This window comes from Jaculus jaculus, chromosome 4, assembly GCF_020740685.1.
Source record: "Jaculus jaculus isolate mJacJac1 chromosome 4, mJacJac1.mat.Y.cur, whole genome shotgun sequence".
In the NCBI taxonomy this organism is placed as follows: Eukaryota; Metazoa; Chordata; class Mammalia; order Rodentia; family Dipodidae; genus Jaculus; species Jaculus jaculus.
Window position 1 is genome coordinate 118664095 of NC_059105.1, and position 21429 is coordinate 118685523.

The 21429-nt window shown below is 39.8% G+C and overlaps 1 protein-coding gene across 1 annotated transcript in view; it reads left to right on the plus strand.

Annotated features, from left to right (window-relative positions):
• The window catches only part of Vwa3b (von Willebrand factor A domain containing 3B), a 202780-nt gene that overhangs the window by 127061 nt on the left and 54290 nt on the right, over positions 1-21429 (plus strand). Inside the window, exons 18-19 of the mRNA XM_004669758.2 lie at positions 1548-1632; positions 1724-1880. Coding sequence (XP_004669815.2) covers positions 1548-1632; positions 1724-1880 — 242 coding nt within the window. The remainder of the gene's footprint in view (positions 1-1547; positions 1633-1723; positions 1881-21429) is intronic.

The window sequence follows — 21429 nt, forward strand, 5'->3', positions numbered from 1 at the left end:
AAGGTCACCCTGAGACTCCATAGTGAATTCTAGGACAGCCTGGGATAGAGTAAGACCCTACCTCAAAAAAAAAAAAGCCAAAAATAAAAGTGAATATTTCATGTGAAATTATTTTTGTCCCTTCATTCAGAGGTAGCCCTACTTGACCAGCTGATGAGCCACTCTCTGGTTCACATTGTCAACCTTTTGGGGCTAAATGTGAAGAAAATAGGACTTGTCCACTCTATTAATTGCTATTTATGATTATTATTCTTCACATAATGAATTTTTAAAGTTTAATCCTAGAGTATGTTCCCTATATTTCAAGTAGTTAATCAATAAATCCCAAACACAACCATTCACAGTCCCCTAGGTAGCAGGAAGCACCTGAATGACAAATGTCCACCTGGTGTTGATACTCATCATAGCTCATCAAATCCTGTCGCCCTCAGGGCTGTTCCATGTGAAATCTCTCCATCCATTTCAGATAGCCTGTCTTTCCTCAGTCTGCTACGTGAGTCTTTTCTTTACAGGGTTTATCATATGATGACTACAACATGATTTCTTAGACATTTAACCAACTCATTCCCAAACTTCCTTCCTTTTAGATTCTGCTTAGTTAATGAAGTAAGTAGTCTTTTCCATTTAGAAATCCAAGTTTATATAAGGCTATACATTTAAAACCTTAACTACTAATTTCAAAATTTGAACTTACAACCAAATCACATCTAACAGAGTCCTTCATTTCCTACATGACGCCAAAGAACCACAAAACAATGCAACATGATGTAAAGCGTTCTTGAGTCTCTCCTCAATAAAATAAATAAGTAATAAATAAAATAAAATCCTCATGGAGGATTTGAACATTGAGAATTTATTGGTAGACAGTATTCTGGCTGAATTTTTGTTTTTGCATGTGTGTGTATGTGTGTGCATGTGTGTATGTGCGCTTTGTGTATGTGCATGGGTGCATATGAGTATGGGTGTGCGTGTGGGGGTCAGAGGTGACATCAAGTGTCTTTCTCAGGTACTCTGCTCCTTATTTTACTGAGGCAGTATCTCTCATTCGAGCCCAGAGTGCTCTAATTCTGCTCACCTAACTAACCAGCCTTCCCTGGGGATCCTGTCTCTACTTCTTGAATGTTAAGATTAAACCATCTACTACACCCACCCAGCAGTTACATCGGGGCTGGTCCTCTCACTTGTGCAGCAAGCATTGTATCTACTAAGCCATCTCCCTCACTCTTTGGTTGAACATGCTCAATATAAAACTTCTGGAGAGTGAGAGAATGAGCATGTCCATGGAGAGAGATATCCATGTAGGAGGGTGAGGTACACAGGTAGATAAGAAAACAATGACAGTGCCATATTACCTGTGCCTTGGGCTTTCGTGTAAATTGCAAATGAATCTTGCCTGAGAACCGACTCTGGCGGGTCAGGATATGGTCTCTGAAATACGCTATTTATTAGCCATCATCATGGCTGACCTGAATAAGTGTGATCCTTTTACCTTTTAAGATCAACCCACGTATGTGAGCAATGTACACAACTGTCATTTCCTCCCACAGAAACGAATATCCTGCTGACGAATGGGAATCTGGATGACAAATTGTCAGAAAAATTGACTCAAGAAGAAAGTCAAGTTTCTATCAGGTAAGTACCTTAATTTTATGAGGACAATTTGCTATATTTTTGTTATCTAACAAGTTGCAAGTTTTAAAACTACACAATTTTGTACTCTTAGCTCTTCAGAGATGTCCTCAGCACTCTGGCTTCAGTCCCATGGTCTTGTTGCCAAGAAACTCACCATCATGGATGCCTTGTCAGAGACGGCAGTGCCCCACAGCCCCACTTACGTCCCCGTTCTGGATAAGCATGTCGTTTCCAAGGTCTTTGATAAGGTAATCTGGTTGTCTATATGTCCCTGCTTGAAGTAGTTTCAATTTTTCTGATCAAATAACATAAAAATAATCCATTTCAATGACCAAGGGGATAGTTTAGTCAGTAAAGTCCTAACCTTTCAAACACAAGGACCTGAGTTCAGTCCCCACTATCTATGTAAATGCTAGATGTGGTGGTGTGTCTGTAATTCCAGCCCTAAGGAGGAGGATCGCTGGGGCTCACTGGCCAGCCTATCTATCCACCCTAATGAATGAGATCCAGGCCAATGAATGACCAAAGGTGGGAGTGTTTCTGAGCATGATATCCAAGGTTGTCCTGTCCTCTAGCCCCCCCACACACATACGTGTGCATGCATGCTCCCCTACACACATGTACCTGTACACACATACACAAACATGTCACATACACATACATAAGATTAGTAATTTGGGGGCTGGAGAGATGGCTCAGCAGTTAAGGTACTTGTCTTCAAAATCTAATTACTGGAGTTTGATTCCCCAGTACCCATGTGAAGCCAGATATACAAAGTGGCACACGCATCTGGAGTTTGCAGTGGCTAGAGGCCTGGTATGCCCATTCTCTCTCTCTCTCTCTCTTTCTTCTCTCTCTCTCTATGTGCAAATAAATATTTATTTAAATTAATAATTTTATTATTTAGCATCACATTTATTATTATTACATTTATTATCAATTTATTTTAGTTTGTTATGCAGTTTTAACTGAGACATATTTCATTCATTGAAAGAAGTAACATCAGTAAAAATGGGACTCTTAATATTTCTCTTTTTAAGTCAGGAAAATATTGGCCTTTGGTGGATTGACAGCTTGTGGTATCTTGCTGCAGTATGGGTGTGTGGAAATGTTGAAAAGTCTCTAGGTCATAGTCATAAATGGACATAACCTAGTAACTAAGGACATAGAGACCTCAAGAGAGGTGACATCCTTCATTTGTGTGCCTTCTCTTCCTAAATCAAATTTTGTTGTTGTTGTTTTGTTTTTCTCTTATGAAGCCCTTCTCCAAAGGTGGAGGAGAGCAAAGAGAGGTAGGTGTGTTCTCATAGGTGTAAAAGAACTTTCAGTAGGAGTGTATGGTAGGGTTAGATGTAGAGAAAGGCTGAATAAGTGCAGTTGGCCCTTGGTGTCTGTGGGCTCTACATCTATGGGTTTAACCAACCTTAGATTGAAAGTGGCATCTGTGCTAAATATGAACTTTTTTCTTGCCATTATTATCTAATCAGCACAGCATAACAGCTGTCTACATAGAACTTTATTATGTTGGATCTTACAAATGATCTAAAGATGACTTAAAGTAGGTAAGAGGATTGAGCAAGTTTGTATTAAAACCATGCTGTTTTATACAAGGGTCTGGAGCATCTACAGGATTTGTGATCTTCAAGGGTGGTAGTATGTATTAGAACCAGTACCCTCAAACTGCGGGACAATTGTACTAAGAAATTACCATTGGTGGCACACGCCTTTAATCCCAGCACTTGGGAGGCAGAGGTAGGAGGATCGCCATGAGTTCAAGGCCACCCTGAGACTACAGAGTTAATTCCAGGTCAGCCTGGACCAGAGTGAGACCTTACCTCAAAAAACCAAAAAAAAAAAAAAAAAAAAAAGAAATTACCATTGGATTTGGGAAATGGGAGGTCCTTGTCTTTAGCCAGAGCAGCTCCTGCAGCAGTCAGATTAGAGTGGGGTGTGAACATGAAGACTGAGTTCCACAGCTTCCCGAAAATGTAGCAGTGACTCATGGTTGAAGTAGCAACAGCCATGCTTTATAGTTGATAAAAGGAAACAATAACATTAAAGAGCTTTCCAAGACTGAAATATTTACAAAGGGATTTGCTTTCATATAATTTAGATGATGTGAGGTAGTTGGAGGGAAGGTGGGAGTAGCTTGAACAAATTGGCTATGAGTTGAAAAATGTTAAATTTGAATAATAAGACTATTGGTGGGAGGAGGCTTATTGTACCATTCTTTCTAGTTTTGTTTTGTAAATATTTTTATTTATTTATTTGCAAGCAGAGAGAGACAGATATATAAAGAGACAGAGACTATAGGTGTGCCAGGGTCTCTAGCCACTGCAAGTAAACTCCAGATGCATGTGCCTCTTTGTGCATCTGGCTTTACATGGGTACTGGGGAATCAAACTCAGGTCATTAGGTTTTTCAGGCAAGTGCCTTAAGTGTTGACCCATCTCTCTAGCCCTTTTTCTAGTTCTAAAATACATTGAAATCTTCCATAATAAAAATTTAAAAGTACACAGGCAAGGAAACTTTAAAGAAAAAAAGAAACTTTAACTAGCTTTGAGATAGCTTAGTTTTAACATATTTGCACCAAGAAGATCAGCTGATGAAATCTTTTAATTAGTCACATTTAAAAACCGTAACTCACAGAGGGTGGTTAGCACTATGTCAGCATTCCCTCTCTTACTTTGCAATTGTAGACAGCATTGTCAACTCTGTTCCTGCCTATTTTGCTTCAGGGTTCTGGAAGCAACTGAACACTGATTTACTCCTTCTAGAAAGTTTGGTGACAGCTTCTTCATAATCTGTATATTTCTTTTATTGATACATCTGGGTTTTATTTAGAACAAAATATATCTGGTGAACTCTGTGTGGAAGTAGAATTGTCTTGGGCTTATACTCATGCTTCTCATACTCCCAACAACTTGAGATACATTGAAAAGTAAATTTCTCAAAAAGAAATGTGGTAAGCTAGAAAAATATAATCATCAAATCAGAAGGAAATATTTATAGACTACATTACGATTCTTATTTTGCATAAAAGCATATCAAGTGGAAGCAGTCATTAGGAATCTGGGACAAGTATAGACAAAAGTTCATAAGAGTGATTTATATATATGCATATGTGGCTCAGTATAAATCAGTGTGTGTGTAAATCAGAGTTCAGTATAGATTCATATATGCACACACATCCTCACCAGAAAGGGATGAGAAAATGATAAAAAAAAAAAAAAAACCACCTCCACAGAAAATCTGGGAGGAAGGGAAAAATACAAACTGCAAATCAATTAGATACTGGTTCTCCCATCAACTTCACAAGGTTAAAAAATACTAATAAACAGTAATGGCAAAAATAAAATTAAGAGAAATTTTATATCCTGCTTGTGGGATTTTAAACTGGTACAACCTTGGTCAATATGTTCAGGAATTTTAAGAGCTTTCGACATTTACCCACTATATACATCTATATTCAAGGGACTTATGTATGGAAACACTGTAATCTGAGATAGTGACAAATATAAACAGAAAGTCCTCAGTATCACATGCAAACTCCACATGTAGTATGTTAGCAATTTGATCAAATGTTTGTATGCTTGTTCCCTCCATGTTTTCTTCTACCAAAATGTCAGCAGTTTAGCTGGGTGTTAAGGTTGTTGTTGATACTTGCTTTATTTTATATGCTTTTCAGTTTTTATTGTAGTTCTTGCAACTCTGAAATGTATTAATTTATACCAAGAAAAGCAAAACTAAAAGCAAATGAGAAAATGGTGGAAATATAGAATAAACTTAATTTTTTTAAAATTTTTATTAACATTTTCCATGATTATAAAAAAAAATATCCCATGGTAATTCCCTCCCTCCCCCCTGACACTTTCCCCTTTGAAATTCCATTCTCCATCATATTACCTCCCCGTCTCAATCATTGTACTTACATATATACAATATCAGCATATTTTCTTGGGGACACAATACAGCATTCACCAAATTCCTGTCAAGACCTTAAACTTAATTTTAAATAATTGTTTTCTTTTTATTTGGAAATATATGAATGAATAGTCAATGTGTGATATTTAAACTACACAAGCTTCATGAGGAAAATAAGAGTGCTTCTCTCACAACCATTTTTGATCAAGAAGGAAGCATTTTAAGGCTGAAGAGATGGCTTAGTAGTTTAGGTACTTGCTTGCAAAGCCAAAGGACCCAGGTTTGATTCCTCAGGCCCATGTAAGCCAGATGTACAAGGTGGCGCATGCATGTGGAGTTTATTAGAAGTGGCTGGATACCATGGTGTGCCCACTCTTTCTCTCTCCCTCAAATAAATAAATAAAAATAAAATATTAAAAAAAGAAAACCAAAAACAAGAAGGAGCATTTTAAATAATATGGTGAATTTACTTTGTTTTTTTCTACATACATATATGTATATATGTGTATACCTATCATACATATAAGAAATATGATAAAAATTTTAATAAGGTAATACCATATGAATTTGCCATTTTATTAATAGGAGTGAGAGTTCTGCTCTTTCTTTAGAACATTCTAGCATTCTGCCTTTAGAAAATGAAACTAAAGGGAAGAAGATGGTGGTATCCAGGCTCAGGTCTGGAGGGATAGAATGGGTTAGGAAGTTGAAGGGAGTGGGAAGTGGATTCCAGGCTGTGGGAGAGCTGCAAGTAGCCTGATTACCTCTCAAAAAGTAAATAATAATAATAACTAAAAAATTATTTCTGAGAGTTGGGGAGATGGCTCAACAAGTAAGAGTACTTGCTGTGCAAACATGAGGACCTGAGTTCAATCCCCAGCAACCTAACAAAAGGATCGATATAGGGCTTGAGAGATGGCTTAGCAGTTAAAGTGCTTGTCTGCAAAGCCTTAAGGACCCAGGTTTGACTCCCCAGAATCTATGTAAGCCAGATGCACAAGATGGTGTTTGGGTTTGGAGTTTGTTTGCAGTGGCTAGAGGCCTGATGTACCCATTATCTCTCATAAATGAATAAATATATTTTTAAAAAGCCAGATGTGGCCATGCCGTCCTATAACCCCAGAGTTGGGGGGTAGAGACAGAAGGATCATGATCGCTAGGCCCCAATTTCAGCCAGGCTAGCTGAAAACCAGCAAACTCTAGGTTCAGTGAGAGAGTCTGTCTCAAGGAAATAATATAGAAGAGTGACATAGGACACCTGCCACCCTCCTCTAGTCTTCACTTGCGTATGCATGGACCTCATGTCCACACGTACATGTGCACACACAACACACACACGGGAAGTGGATATACTCTCCTTTTTCATCTTGTCCCTTGAGACTCAGTAACTCAGTCCAACATTCAGAAATATGTTCTTTATGATGCATGCACTGTAGCTATTCTCTGGGAATAATAACATACCTGCTCACAGCTATTAAGATTAAAAGCAGTAAAATAGATAATACTTAACAAGCACTCAATAAATGTTAGCTTGCATTCTAAAAGTCATCAATGAACATTACCTAACTAACATGTTCTCTGCTGAGCTTTAGAATATATGCCAAACAAGACAACCAACTTTCCTACCTAAGCACCAGTTACTGTCTGATGGAGGTTAGAGCAGTAAAAAAAAAAAAAAATTGCAATTTGTCATGACAAGTGAGATTACAGGGGAGTCCTGCCTCAGCTTCAGCATTTAGTGAAGGCTCACCTCACCAGATGACACCCAGGCTCAGGAGTGGAGGGATAGATTGAGGGAGTGGGAAGAAGGTCCCAGGCTGTGGGAGAGCTGCAGGTAGCCTAAAAGCAGAGAAAGTTTGTTGTTCCAGAGACAGTTTTAGGCTGGAGAGAGGCATTAAAATAATGAAGGAAGAGCTTTGAACATGGTAAGGACTTTGAACTTAATCTCAAAGGGACAGGAGGGTTTTCAGCACAGGAAAAATTAACCTTAGGTTTTGGCTGCTAGGTACAGGCAGTTGTGAGGTGTGTGGCTGGGAAGATGGGGCTGTCAGGAGGCAAGTCCACCAGGGCTGCTATGAAGTCAAGTCAACGGGGACTGAACAGGGTGAGTGCTAGAGAGAAAAATATCAAGATTAACCGTAAAGACTCTATCCCGGATTATCAAGAAGGAAAGAATCTGGAGGAACATGAGTGAGGGTCCTGCTCTTTAGAACATTCTAGTATTCTGCTTTAGAAAGCGAGGCTTAGGGAAGAGGGATGGGCATTTTCCCATGGGTACTTGTGCTTGGTGGCATTAAATTCTGAGCACAAGCATGCACACATTGATTGCCCTGCCCAGAACATCTACCCTTCATTAGTAGATGACCAAGAGTCAGGGTGGTAAGAGAAATGACCTGTAATACACCCCTCTCTCACCTCCAGAGCATATTTTTTTAAAGTTTAACTTTTGCCAGGTGTGGTGACACTCACCTTTAATCCCAGGACTAGGGATACTAAGGTAGGAGGATTGCTGTGAGTTTGAAGCCAGCATAAGACTACATAGTGAATTCCAGGCTAGAGTGAGACCCTACTTTGGAAAAAAAAAAAAAAGTTCAACTTTTTATTTTTAATTGATAAATCATCATGTACACATTCATAGGGCACAATATGATATTGACATCTGTTTTACAATGTAACATAATTAAATCAAGCGAATTAACATATCCATCACCTCATTTACCTATAATTGTTTTATGGTGCAACTGCATGATCTCATTTCCATGTGGAATCTAATAGAGTGGAGCTCCTAGTAATATAGAGTGGAGTGATGGCTACCAGAATGGAAATGGCAGGAAGGGAGGCGGTGGGGAGCTTGTTGATCAAAAAATGTAAGGAGGGGCTGAGGAGATGGCTTAGCGGTTAAGCGCTTGCCTGTGAAGCCTAAGGACCCCGGTTCGAGGCTCGGTTCCCCAGGTCCCACGTTAGCCAGATGCACAAGGGGGCGTATGCGTCTGGAGTTCGTTTGCAGAGGCTGGAAGCCCTGGCGCGCCCATTCTCTCTCTCTCCCTCTATCTGTCTTTCTCTCTGTGTCTGTTGCTCTCAAATAAATAAATAAATAAATTTAAACAAAAAAAAAGTAAGGAGAGCTGGAGAGATGGTTTAGCAGTTAAGGCGCTTGCCTGTGAAGCCTAAGAACTCATGTTCAAATCTCCCAGTCGCACGTAATCCAGATGCACAGTGACACAAGTGCCCTATGTTGCACATGCACACAAGGGGGCACACACAACCTGTTGCAATCAGATTCGCATTGCTGTTAGAAATCACCCAACCAAGAGCAGCTTCTGGGTAAAAGAGATTTATTTTGGCATACAGGCTCGAGGGGAAGCTCCACGATGGCAGGGGAAAACGATGGCATGAGCAGAGGATGGACATCACCCCCTGGCCAACATAAGGTGGACAATAGCAACAGGAGAGTGTGCCAAACACTGGCATGTGGAAACTGGCTATAACACCCATAAGCCCGCCCCCAACAATACACTCCCTCCAGGAGGCATTAATTCCCAAATATCCATCAGCTGGGAACCTAGCATTCAGAACACCTAAATTTATGGGGGCACCTGAATCAAACCACCACACATCTTGAGTTCCTTTGCAGTAGCTGAAGGCCCTGGCATGCCCATTCTCTCTCTCTCTCTCTCTCACTCTTTCTCTGCCTCTTTCTCTCTCTCTCAAAATAAAATAAAAGTAAGAATACAAGATTTGACATAGAAGTAATAGGTTTTGAGATCTACTGCACAGCAGTGTGACTTTAGTCATAAATAATGTATTATGTATTCCAAAATAACTAAGCATAAATTTCAAATATCTTGCATTTGTATCTTTTATTCCCTAATATTTTCTGACTAGAAGAGATTCTCATCTAGAAATGGGAAGAATAGCAATACAATAATCTAAAATATCTCCCACTTCATTAGACATAGAGCTTTTAGGAATTTGGAGCTGTCATTTTACAAAAAAAAAGTAGACTTATCAATAGAATGGACTTGGAAAGGGAATGTGCGAGCCTCTTACATCACTTTACTGAAGAATTTGTTTTTGCCTCTGTGTGTTCATGTGTGTGATTGTGGATGCATGTATGTGATGGTGTGCATGTGGAGGTCAGAAGACAAGCTTAGTGTCAGCTTTGACTTTCCCCTTATCTGAGGCAGGTCTTTTGTTGTTTGCCACTGCAAACTCCAGGGATTCTCCTGGCTCCACATCCTATTATGGACGCACACTACCTCACCAACTTACATGAGTTCTGGGTACTCAGGGCCAGGTCCTCACACTTGTTCAGCATGTGCTTTACCCACTGAGCCACCTTCCTAGTCCTTCGCAGAGAATTTTACAGGTTTCTTCCTCAGCTGCACAAGGCTGCATCTGTCTGGGTTGAGAAGCAATCTCTGCCTTAGTCTGCTGCTCTTTGTCTCCTTCATGACTTACACATGGGTTCTTTCTTCGGTGGAAACACAATGCTGTTTTTTGCTTTTCAGTTTTCTGGATCAGTATCAAATCTGTCACCTTGGAAATGAAGTATTGAGCAGAGATGTTGCCCTAGCAACTCTTCATTACAAGACATAAAATGAGCCAGATAATTTTATCTTGATTCTTTCAAAAAGATGAATTCATCACTGTCATATGTAGAATGAAACTGCTTTAGCTATTTTATGAACCTAGAATTCAAAGCTATATATTGATAATTACTTTGAAAATAATATTTACATTATTTAGAAAAATTATTCTGCATTATTGGAGAGTCTGTATCACCACCACCAGCACCACAGTGTTTGCTGTAGCATCCATCAAGGCTTACTGTTTTTCCTGCTCTGGGTTCTACACAGAGCCTTATGGCTCTGCACTCCATCTCTATCATTTACTTCTGAAGGACCACAACAAGGCCCCTGGTCAAATATGCAATGAATCTTTATCCCATACTAAGTGCCAAGCAAAACATTTACTATCACTAAACTATCTGATCTAAAACTTAGAATAACCTTTAAGTAGCTATTCATCTCATTTAGCTGATAGGAAATATTAACTGAAAGGGGTTAGGGATGCTGTTAAAATCATGGTATTTTCTTGCCTTCAAATATAGGAGTAATAAAAAAAGTTATCAGGCATGGTGGCACATACCTTTAATGCCAACACTTGGGTGGCTAAAATAGGAGAATCACCATGAGTTCAAAATTACCCTGGGCTAAAGAATAAGTTCCAGGTCAGCCTAGACTAAAGTGAGACCCTACCTTGAAAAGAAACCCAAAACATATATATGAATATAGTATGTGTAATGAATATGAATTATTGATTAAAAATTAGATAAAATTTAAAAATTTATTTGTATTTCAGGTCCTTTTGCCTCTGAAAATGAATACCAGACACTTGCACCATTTTTTGTATCTAGCTTACATGGGCAGCTTGGCAATTGAATCTGGACCAGCAGACTTTGCAAGCAAGAGCCTTTGATGGTTGAACCATCTTCCCAGCTCCCTATAATAAAATGTTAAATGACAGTTATGACAAAAGCTATATGCATATTCATTGTAAGAAATATTAGCTGGGCATGGTGACACACACGTTGGGAGGCAGAGGCAGGAGGATCACCATGAGTTCAAGGCCACCCTGAGACCACATAGTGAACTCCAGGTCAGCCTGTGGTAGAATGAGACCCTACCTCAAAAAACAAAAATCCCAGAAATATTAAACAATATAAATAAATGAAAAAGAAACAGTAGAGCTATAATTCTACCAGAGATGAATCATTAAGTGATTATCTGGCCAGATCTTATTGTTGTTTGCCACATATATATCCTTTATTTTTACTGCAATGAGGTCAAACTGAATATATGCTGTTTTGTACTTCCGTTTTTATTCAGAATATAACTGAGATTGAAGACAGTGCTCTAGTTACTATCTAGCCTTGTTTTGTAGTTGGTTCAGTAAACTGTTCTTCCAAAAACAAAATGTCACTCAGTGCTTCTACCTACTCACTCTCTAAATTAGTTTAGAGTAGGAATGTGAGGTGAGCTGGCCGTGGGGTCACATCTTAAGTTCCAGCACCAGGGAGGGGAGTTAGGAGGATCACTGTTGCTGGAGGCAAGCCTGGGGCTATAGGGTGAGTTCAAGGTCAGGCTGGGCTCTTAGAGTGAGACCCTACCAAAAACAAGGGGAGGAGGAGGAAAAGGACGAGGAGGAGAAGAATCAAGATGCAACCTGTACCACAGAAACACGGGGGGAGGGGGGTCTCTGAATGAGTTTACCAGCCCACCACTTTGCTAGTGGATGTGGCCCTGCCTTCCCTTGTCCTGTGGAGTGGACAGCTGTTTCCATATGAAATGCGTACATTTAAGATTCAGCATTCTGCAACTTGTACAGCTGCAATGTCAATACAGCCAGTGTATCTATAGTCACAGGTTTATCTATGTAGGATTTGCATAGCAGTTGCATTTTCTTTAGCTTTTGTGTGTTTGTGTGCGTGTGCGTGTCCATGCTAGGGTCTCTTGCTCATCCAGCATGGGTGGTTGAGGGTTTGAACCCAAGCCAGCAGGCTTTGCAGGCAAGTGCCTTTAACTGCTGATTTATCTCCTCAGCCCCAGCAATTGTGATTTTATTATATATATCCAATCAGAAAATTTCCTTGGCCCATCTAGTAGTAAATGTGGAGCTATTTATTAGAAAAGCACTAAAATTCATGAATTCAGTCTTGATTGAACAATTAAATATATAAGTACTAGTTTCTCAGTTTCAGAGTTTAGGGTTACTTTTTTTTCAAGGTCTTGCTCTAGCCCAGGCTGACCTGGAATTCACTATGTAGTCTCAGGGTGGCCTTGAACTCACGATGATCAATCCTCCTACCTCTGCCTCCTAAGTGCTGGGATTAAAGGCATGCGCCACCACGCCAGGCTTTAGGGTTACTTTTAAACGCACCTTACATGTTGTCAGGTTAATTTTTTTCTGACCTAATTTCTCAGTTAACAATTTTGTTTGCAGTTATGCCTCATACACTCTTCATCTAGCTCATGTTGAACATTCTTTTATGTAATGATCACTTTGGGATAAATCTTAAGGATTAACCTAATATTTAATAATTAATAGAACTATTGCTCCCATGATTGAGCAGTTTACTGGGATGTCTAGAGTGTTTATTTTCCTCTATGTTCTTGGTATCATTAGAGGAGGAATATTAAAACAACTCCTCTACCCCCACAAAAAAACCCTTAATTTTTCCAATTTCTATGTGAAAATGTTTTATTTTAATATTCAATTATGTTGCGACTTTGACTAATTTTCTTATGTGAATAAATACACCTCTTAAAATCTGTGAACTAAAGTTCCTACATTAAGCCTCAAGACAGATTAGAACTTCAGGGATTGTGGACAGTTGGAATGTTGCAGGTCTAGAACCAAATTATCCTGGGCTATTTTAGCCCCTTAACTGACCATTCATTGCCCACTTCTGTGTGTAGCCTATTATCTTTGTGACTGTTAGGTAAACCCTTTTGGAATGCATGAAGAGATGCTTAGCTTCTACCAACCCAACAGCTAAGAATGTCACCAGATAGCATCTGACGTCTACAGAAGTGATTTCCTCACTTTGCTAGAACCCCCTGACCTGATTATGTACACAGCAATGTATTTGAACAGTGTTTGATTCATGATTTTCCTTGTTCTTTCTGTTACTGTACAAACTTCATAAAATTGTTACCACATTGGAACATGATATTGGAGTAACCCAAATCTGTGTTCTTGGGCCATGGTTACTGGGCCATGGTTACTCACATTTGGCTCCAGAATATACAATTTCATGTTCCATCTGAGGTGAGAGCTGTGATTTTTGAATTGCCAAATCTTTTTTTTTTTCTTCACATTATTCATAGTCTTAGCAAACCATGTAAAAATGCCAATGTCAAGGTTGTAGAGATGGCTCAGTAGTTAAAGACACTTGCTTACAAAGTCTGGTGGCCTGAGTTCAGTTCTCTACTATCCATGTAAAGCCAGGTGCACAAAGTGGCACATGTGTTTGGAGTTCATTTACAGTGGCTAAAGGCCTGAGTGTGCCCTTTCTCTCCCTTTCTCTCTCTCTCTCTGCCTCTTTCTCTCATAAATAAATAAATAAAATATAAAAAATGGTAGAACTCTGCTATCATGCTAATTTCACTAGTTTCAGTTTTTCATATATTCAATAAATGGTCACTTTTTACATGTGCTGGACCAGAAACTACTAATTTTGAAAGAGAATAAAGAGTTAGTTAAGTGGCAAGGAAAGCCATGTCACAAAAACTACAGTTACATGTGTTTGTAGGTCATGGGATTGAATAGAAACCTACGTAGAGAAGGGCCTAGAGCCTGGCAGAGAGTGGGATAAATATTATTATCATTTATTGATAAAGTGATTTTTCAGTGGTTGCCCTGGAATACTTCATCTAATGATGGACAGAATTCTAGAAATTAGCCCAATTTAGCCTGCACATGGATTGTAGCAATTTATGCCTTTATGGCTAATGAACCTCTGTCCTTCCCTCATTGTCCCTCCCTCCCTATCTCCACCCCCACGCCCTCCCCACACCCCCATCTAGCTCTACTGTTATGGTTAAATCTCATCACTAAGGGTGTGATTATTAATACAAATTTGATCAGGCTTCTAGGTTTGCCTCACACCTGAAGAAGAAAAGGTCCTTGAGGTACTCTTGTTATTAAAAGTAGGGTCTCCCTTATATTGTGAAAGTAGTAATGAAGTGATTTTCAAAGGCCCTATATAATCAGGTGGCATCATCATTCCTCTCAAACACAGCCCCTGGCTTCTTGATCCTTAGCCCCTCCACTTGTTCTTGTACAACCTGGGCAGCCATGATGATAGGCCAAGCCCTGGAATACCCTTTATGACATCATAACACTGAATGTAATATCATAAAGAAGAACCTCATGTCAGCTCCCATGTAACCATCATGTTGTGAAAACGAAGAGCAGAGACTGAAGGAGGGGAGTATGACTTTGTTGTTCCCTAGATCTGCACCCAGGAAGCTCGGAGGCTGAGTGCACACAAGTCAAACTTGAACAACTACACTCAAGTTCACAATGGCCATGCAAGGCAAGAGATCTAGACCCACAAAAGAGGGAAGTACAACACGAATTTGCTTTTCTTTAAAGAGGTGAAGTCCGAAGTCAAGCTGATGATGGCAAAATGTTACAATGTTGCTGAGCATTTTTGGTATTGATTTACAGTTGAGCCACAAGTTGGCCAACTAGGAGAGCTATATATAAATTTCTGAAGGAATATTTTCTCCCCAGGGGACAGAAAACAAAGTGTCTTTCATTTTGTTGGGATTGATTTTTACTTCCTCTGAAGTTTTATGTGACAAAGCTCTATTTTGAGGAATGATTTTTTTAAAACTTATACAGGCTTCAATTTCAAAGTCAGTCATTTGACCTTTAACCTACTGTTCCGCTCACTCTCCTTTGAAAGGGTTGTTTAGAAGCCAGTGTTGAATTTGGGTGGTTTATAAGTTGGTAGCTTAACTATGCAGCCTTTAGCTTCATATCTTTCTCTTGTGTTTTCTAAATCCTTGCCTTTCGTTTTGTTTGGTTTGGTTTGGGTCTTAGCAGTTTAATTATAAAATGAACATGTGTCATTTGAAAAACATAATCAGTAAAAAGTACTTTGATCTACCTTCTTACTGTCTTAAAACTCCGTGTTTTAGAAATAACTATGTTGATGGCTCTAAACCCAGTATTATTTATTTTTTAGATATTTTAAAAAAAGATATTTCAGATAATGTTGAGGACCTCTGTGTCACTGTTTTGTTTTGTTTTGATTTGATTTTTTTCCTCTCTCTCTTTTTCTCTTTTGAAGCAGGATCTCACTCTCTAGCCCAGGTTGGCTTCAAACTCATGACAAGCCTCCTTCCTCAGCCTCCTGAGTGTTAGGATTAAAGATGTGAATTTTGATATATGAGCACACTGTAATTTGATCATATTCCTCTCCCACTACTTTCTTTTCTTCCCTTCCTCTTCACAATCTCTCCCACTGAACTCCTCCTCTTTTCAAGTTATCTTTCTGTATGTGTATGTATGTATGTATGTGCATATATATATATATATATATATATATATATATATATATATATATAAAATGAATGATATATATATATCATTCATCTTGTCCTCCTCTAGTCCTCTATGTCAAAATGTTGATGGGGGCTGGAGAGATGGTTTAGCAGTTAAGGCACTTGCCTGAGAAGCCTAAGGACCCATGTTTAGCTCTCCAGGTCCCACGTAAGCCAGATGTACAAGGTGACTCTAGTACAAGGTCATGCATGTGCACAAGGTGGCACATGTGATGGAGTTCAATTGTAGTGGCTGGAGGCCTTGATGCACCTTCTCTTTCTCTCTCTTTCTTTCTCACTCACTCTTTTTCATAAAAGAATGTTGATGGGCCCAAAATTACGGAGCTCTTGTGGAGCTAACATTCACTGTGAGGTCATGAATACATCAGCTAGCTCATGTCCACAGGACAGCCCTCTTACTGTCAGCACTTTAATGGGTTTTGAGACTTCTCAGTATCTACCATTAGCTCCAGAGAGAGGCTTTTTAGGCTAGCAGCACTAACATTCTTTCCACAATGTTCCCTGAACTCTAGTGGGCATGATAGAAGCGTCTTGTCTCATCCAGTGCTAAGCACTGGGCTGTTTCTTCTCATCACCTTGATGAGTCCTGGGTCTCCCTGGTGTTATTCAATGCCATCTGCAAAATGTAAGGGCAACCCTAATCTATGGGTATAAAAATAACCATTTAGGGGGCTGGAGAGATGGCTCAGCAGTTAAGGTGCTTGCTTGCTTATAAAACCTAAAGACCCAGGTTTGATCTCCCAGTATCCACATAAAGCCAGATGCACAAAGAGGTGCATGCATCTGGAGTTTGTTTGCAGTAGAGAGAGGCCCTGGCACACCCATTCTCACTGTTTCCTTTTTTTTTTTTTTTTTTTTTTTTCAAGGTAGGGTCTCACTCTAGTCCTTACCTGGAATTCACTATGTATTCTCAGGGTGGTCTCAAACTCATGGTGATCCTCCTACCTCTGCCTCCCAAGTACTGGGATTAAAGACATGCACCACCATGCCCAGCTCTGTTTCTCTTCTTTTTATCTCTCTTTGCTTGCAAATAAATAAGAATTTTAAAAAGCAATAATCATTTAGAGGACAGTGTTTTGGGCATAATATATCAATTTAGCCAAAGAACAGTGGTAGATCCCTCCCTAGGGCCTATGACCTACCAGCATAGGCTTTTGACTCAATTATCAGTACTTAGAATGGATGCCTGCCCCAATGGAGTGAGATTCAAATCCAATTAAAGAGAGGTTGGTTACCCCCATAACTGACATGACATTATTGCATCAGCAGACACACCTTGCCTGTATGGCCAGCCTTATAGACTTCAAGATTCACTGTTGAGTAAGAATGTTGATGAATTTCCTCTCCCAACATCCTACATAGCATTTTACATCACTATAAAAGCTAGCCTGCAGGGAAGAGGCTGCCAGCTCAGTTACTGCTTGATTTTTTAGTCTCCTGTGACTGAAACCTATGGTGTCTTTAGCAATAGATCTTACTATCTAGTTCTCAGGGGAAACTGATAGCATTCGCAATAGCCTTATTGTTTTGGGGAGCCCATGGCCCTCCCTGACTAACGACTCCTTGGGGTTAGAGGAGGGTGACATATTTCTGGTACTGAGATTTACCTGCAATAATCTTTGGCTTCTGGGCACACAGCATTCTCCACCCCAGCAGGGTGCTTCTGCCCAAATTCCCTCTCTTAGTTTATAATTATAATTTTTAATTAACTAATGAAGCAATAAGCTTCTATATGACTTATTCATAATGTCTTCAGTCTTGTCGCCCTCTGCCCGCCCCTCCTCTCCTCCCTCCCTTCTCCCTGCCCTGCTCACACCTTTCTGCCCCTTGTTGTGTTCTCTTTTCTGATCCCCTTCCCCAGAAATAATCTCTAACGTGACCTTCCATTCATGTCTTAATACAAAAAGTACTAAAATATTCTACAAGCTTACAATCATACTGTCAAAGAAGAAAAACCAAAATAGAGGAGCATTTGTTTGAGGCCCTGGACGTGGAGCTTAGGGGGACATTGTTCCTCTGATCCAGACAGCTCAGCAGGCCACATCTTTGAGCTAGGGTGCAGGCTGCCCCTCCCCCACACGGGAGCTGACCTTTGCTACATTGCCAACCTCTGGGCAACCCCCAAACTACACAGCAACTAAGACTGTACCCAGTCCCTTTCTTTTTAAAAAATATTTTAGGGCTAGAGAGATGGCCTAGCAGTTAAGCGCTTGCCTGTGAAGCCTAAGGACCCCGGTTCGAGGCTCGATTCCCCAGGACCCACGTTAGCCAGATGCACAAGGGGTGCATGCATCTGGAGTTTGATTGCAGTGGCTGGAGGCACTGGTGCGCCCATTCTCTCTCTCTCTCTGTCACTTTCAAATAAATAAATAAATAATAAACCAAAACATTTAAAAAATATATTTTATTTTTATTTATTTATTTGACAGAAAGAGGGAGAAAGAGAGAGAATGAGTATGCCAGGGCTCCAGCCACTGCAAACAAACTCCGTGCACCCCCTTGTGCATCTGGCTAACATGGGTCCTGGGGAATGGAACCTGGGTTCTTTGGCTTTGCAGACAAACACAGAAATGGCTAAGCCATCCCTCCAGCCCCCCTCCCTTCCTTATAAAACAGCCAACTTTTGCTAGTACCAATCAAGATTTCTAACAGATGAAATAACTCCTAACCCCCATTGTAATTTAAAGCTGAAAATACAGCCACCATTTGAACCTGAGTACATTTTCAAATGTTGTTTCACATATCTTTCTACTCTTTTAAATTGTCTCTTACTATACATAGAAATTCTTCAGTATCTCTCCACGTATTTTTCCATCATCTATTTATCTATAGTCCCTTTGTCTGTACTATATTTTTGGGGAAAGCATTGTTACTTATTTAACTTATTATAGAATGTATTCTAGCTATTAAGGTTATTTTACTGTTTCAGTTCCAATGTCATTTTTTAATTTTATTTTGATTTAGTTATTTATTAGAGACAAAGAGAGAGGGAGAGAGAAAGTGGGCACACAAGGGCCTCTAACCACTGCAGACAAAGTCCAGATGCATGTGCACCATGTGCAGCTGGCTTATGTGGGACCTGGAGAATTGAACCTGGGTCCTTAGGTTTCACAGGCATGCATCTTAACCACTAAGCTATCTCTCCAGGCCCCAATGTCTTTTTTTTTTTTTTTTTTTGGCTTTTCAAGGTAGGGTCTCACTCTAGTCCAGGCTGACCTGGAATTCACTCTGTAGTCTCAGGGTGGCCTCGAACTCACGGCAATCCTCCTCCCTCTGCCTCCTGAGGGCTGGGATTAAAGGTGTACACCACCACACCTGCCCCCAATGTCATTTTTTTAAGGACAGTCAGAAAAAAATAATACCATTATTTCCTCTTATCACATTTCTGTAAGTTCTTTTACTTTTTAAAAATTAATTTATTCATTTATTTATTTGAGAGAGAAAAAGAGTCAGATAGAGAATGGACACATCAGGGCCTCCAGACACTGCAAATGAACTCCAGATGCATGCGCCAACTTGTGCATCTAGCTTACATGGGTATTGGAGAACCAAACCTGGGTCATTTGGCTTTACAGACAAGTGTGTTAACCACTAAGCCATCTCTCCTGCCCAATTCTTTTACTTTTATATAACTCTTATATATTTCAAAGGCTTAATTGTAACCAAACACAATGGGTTTTCAGCTTGGTGATACAAAGCCAAAAATAAGCATAAACAAGAAATACAAAGAATGGAGAAAGATTGATTACCTGCAGTATCTTAGGAGCACCTAAACAAAAGGAACAAGAGGATTTTATACTTATAGAGGGAAGTCTTTTAGGGGGAGCACATTTCTGAGAATGCTCCGTTGAAGGTCATACTTCAAAAAGGAAAGCTGGCAATCATGTTTTGGAGCATACTTAGCTCAAAGTCATGGAGAATATGTTCCAAAGCTTAAAACGGCAGACAGAAACACCTCTGGGCATGCTCAGCATGCTGACATGAAGCTGGTGGACAGTAATGTCTGTGGGTATGCTCTGTTTTCTTCAAAAGTTTAGCTGTAACAAAAGGAAAGGATAGGGGCTAGACAGATGGCTTACTGGTTAAGGCATTTGCCTGTGAAACCTAAAAACTCATATTCAACTCCCAAGAACCCACATAAGCCAGACGCACAAGGTAACACATGCACACAGGCCCTGACATACCAATTCTCTCTCTCTCTCTCTCATAAAAAAAACAACAACAAAACAAGCTGGGCATGGTGGTGCACACCTTTAATCCCAGCACTTGGGAGGCAGAGGTAGGAGGATCACCAAGAATTTGAGGCCACCCTGAGATTACATAGTTAATTCCAGGTCAGCCTGGACCAGAGTGAGACCCTACCTCAAAAAAACCAAGGGAAAAAAAAAAAAAAAGGAAAGTGTGATTTGAAGGTACTAAGATAGTCATTTCCCCCTAATGGTGCCTACCTTGCTTGGTGGCCAATATAAAGTTTTTGTTAGATTGTTCATAAAATTCATTTATTGTCAAGTACTTTTATCTTCCTATTTTGTTTGTGTATGTACTTGGAAATTTTAGTATGATGCCTCATTTTAATATGATTTAAGAACCTTTTTCTTTCCTTTCTTCTTTTGTTTGGTAATTTCCTAAATTCATCCTCTTGCTCTCCACACCATGGGGATTTAGAGCTCTGGTTCCATGGTAATAGTGTGGCTCATACAAAGAATGTTTGGTTCAGTCCTCGGTTGTCAGGCTACATGAATGTCCTCTCTCAATAGGCAGTGGCTTCAAGAGTGAGAGACCCTCGTACCAACGCTTACCTCAGCCACTGAGCCCGACTTGGCCCCTTGTTCTCTTGCTTCCCAAGAGTTGAGCGCCCACTGCTCTGCTTCCGCTGGGTACCTGGCCTCACTCACTCGTATTTCTCTTTAGCTTTTGTGCCTGTGAACCAGTTTAGCAACCATGTATCTTTCTTTTTCCACTGCTCTTTGCACTATTTTCTTAATAATAATATGGTAATTTTGTGTGATTATGGAGGTCAGGGAGAACATAAATGCATAAACTGTATTATCTTAGCTGAAAGTAAAACAATTTTCTTCTTAAAAGTGACTTTTCACATTTCTCAAATGCCTACTTCTCTTTGCTATTTTAAATTTTAGGTTGGAATTATATATAATTTTGAAACAATGATGGTAAAGTGGTTTTTCATTATTCCTTTTTCTTTTTCATTTAAATATTAAGTATAGAATATAGCCTTTTGGAACATACATTCAGGTATCAACAAATATTTACTGAAAGCCTACTGTGTGCTAGTACTATGGTAGGTGGAGGCATGTAGGAGTGACTACAACAGGTTCCTGCACGTGGGAGCTTCGATCTTACTAGGGAGAGAGTAACATGCAAGCAGCAAGTAACCATAAAGTAACAGCTGTTATTAATATGGAAACAGACTTGAAAAGACAAGAAGAATGGAGGGTTTGATTCTAGGGAAGGTTAAACATAGTTCACCATTTCTCCCATTGGATCCAACCATACATATTGGGCAGAACACACGGGGGCTCAGTCAATGACCTTTGGCATCAAATTAGTCCTAAAAGAATTAGGGAGACCAGAAATTGAAGTTGTCCCGTTTCCACCACCTGGAATCACCTGGCATGGACAATAAGCATGGGATGCCACAGACTCTTCTAGGACTCGGCAATTCTTGTAGCATATGGTTGTGTTGATCACTGAGCCTTTTTTACTTGATAAGTTG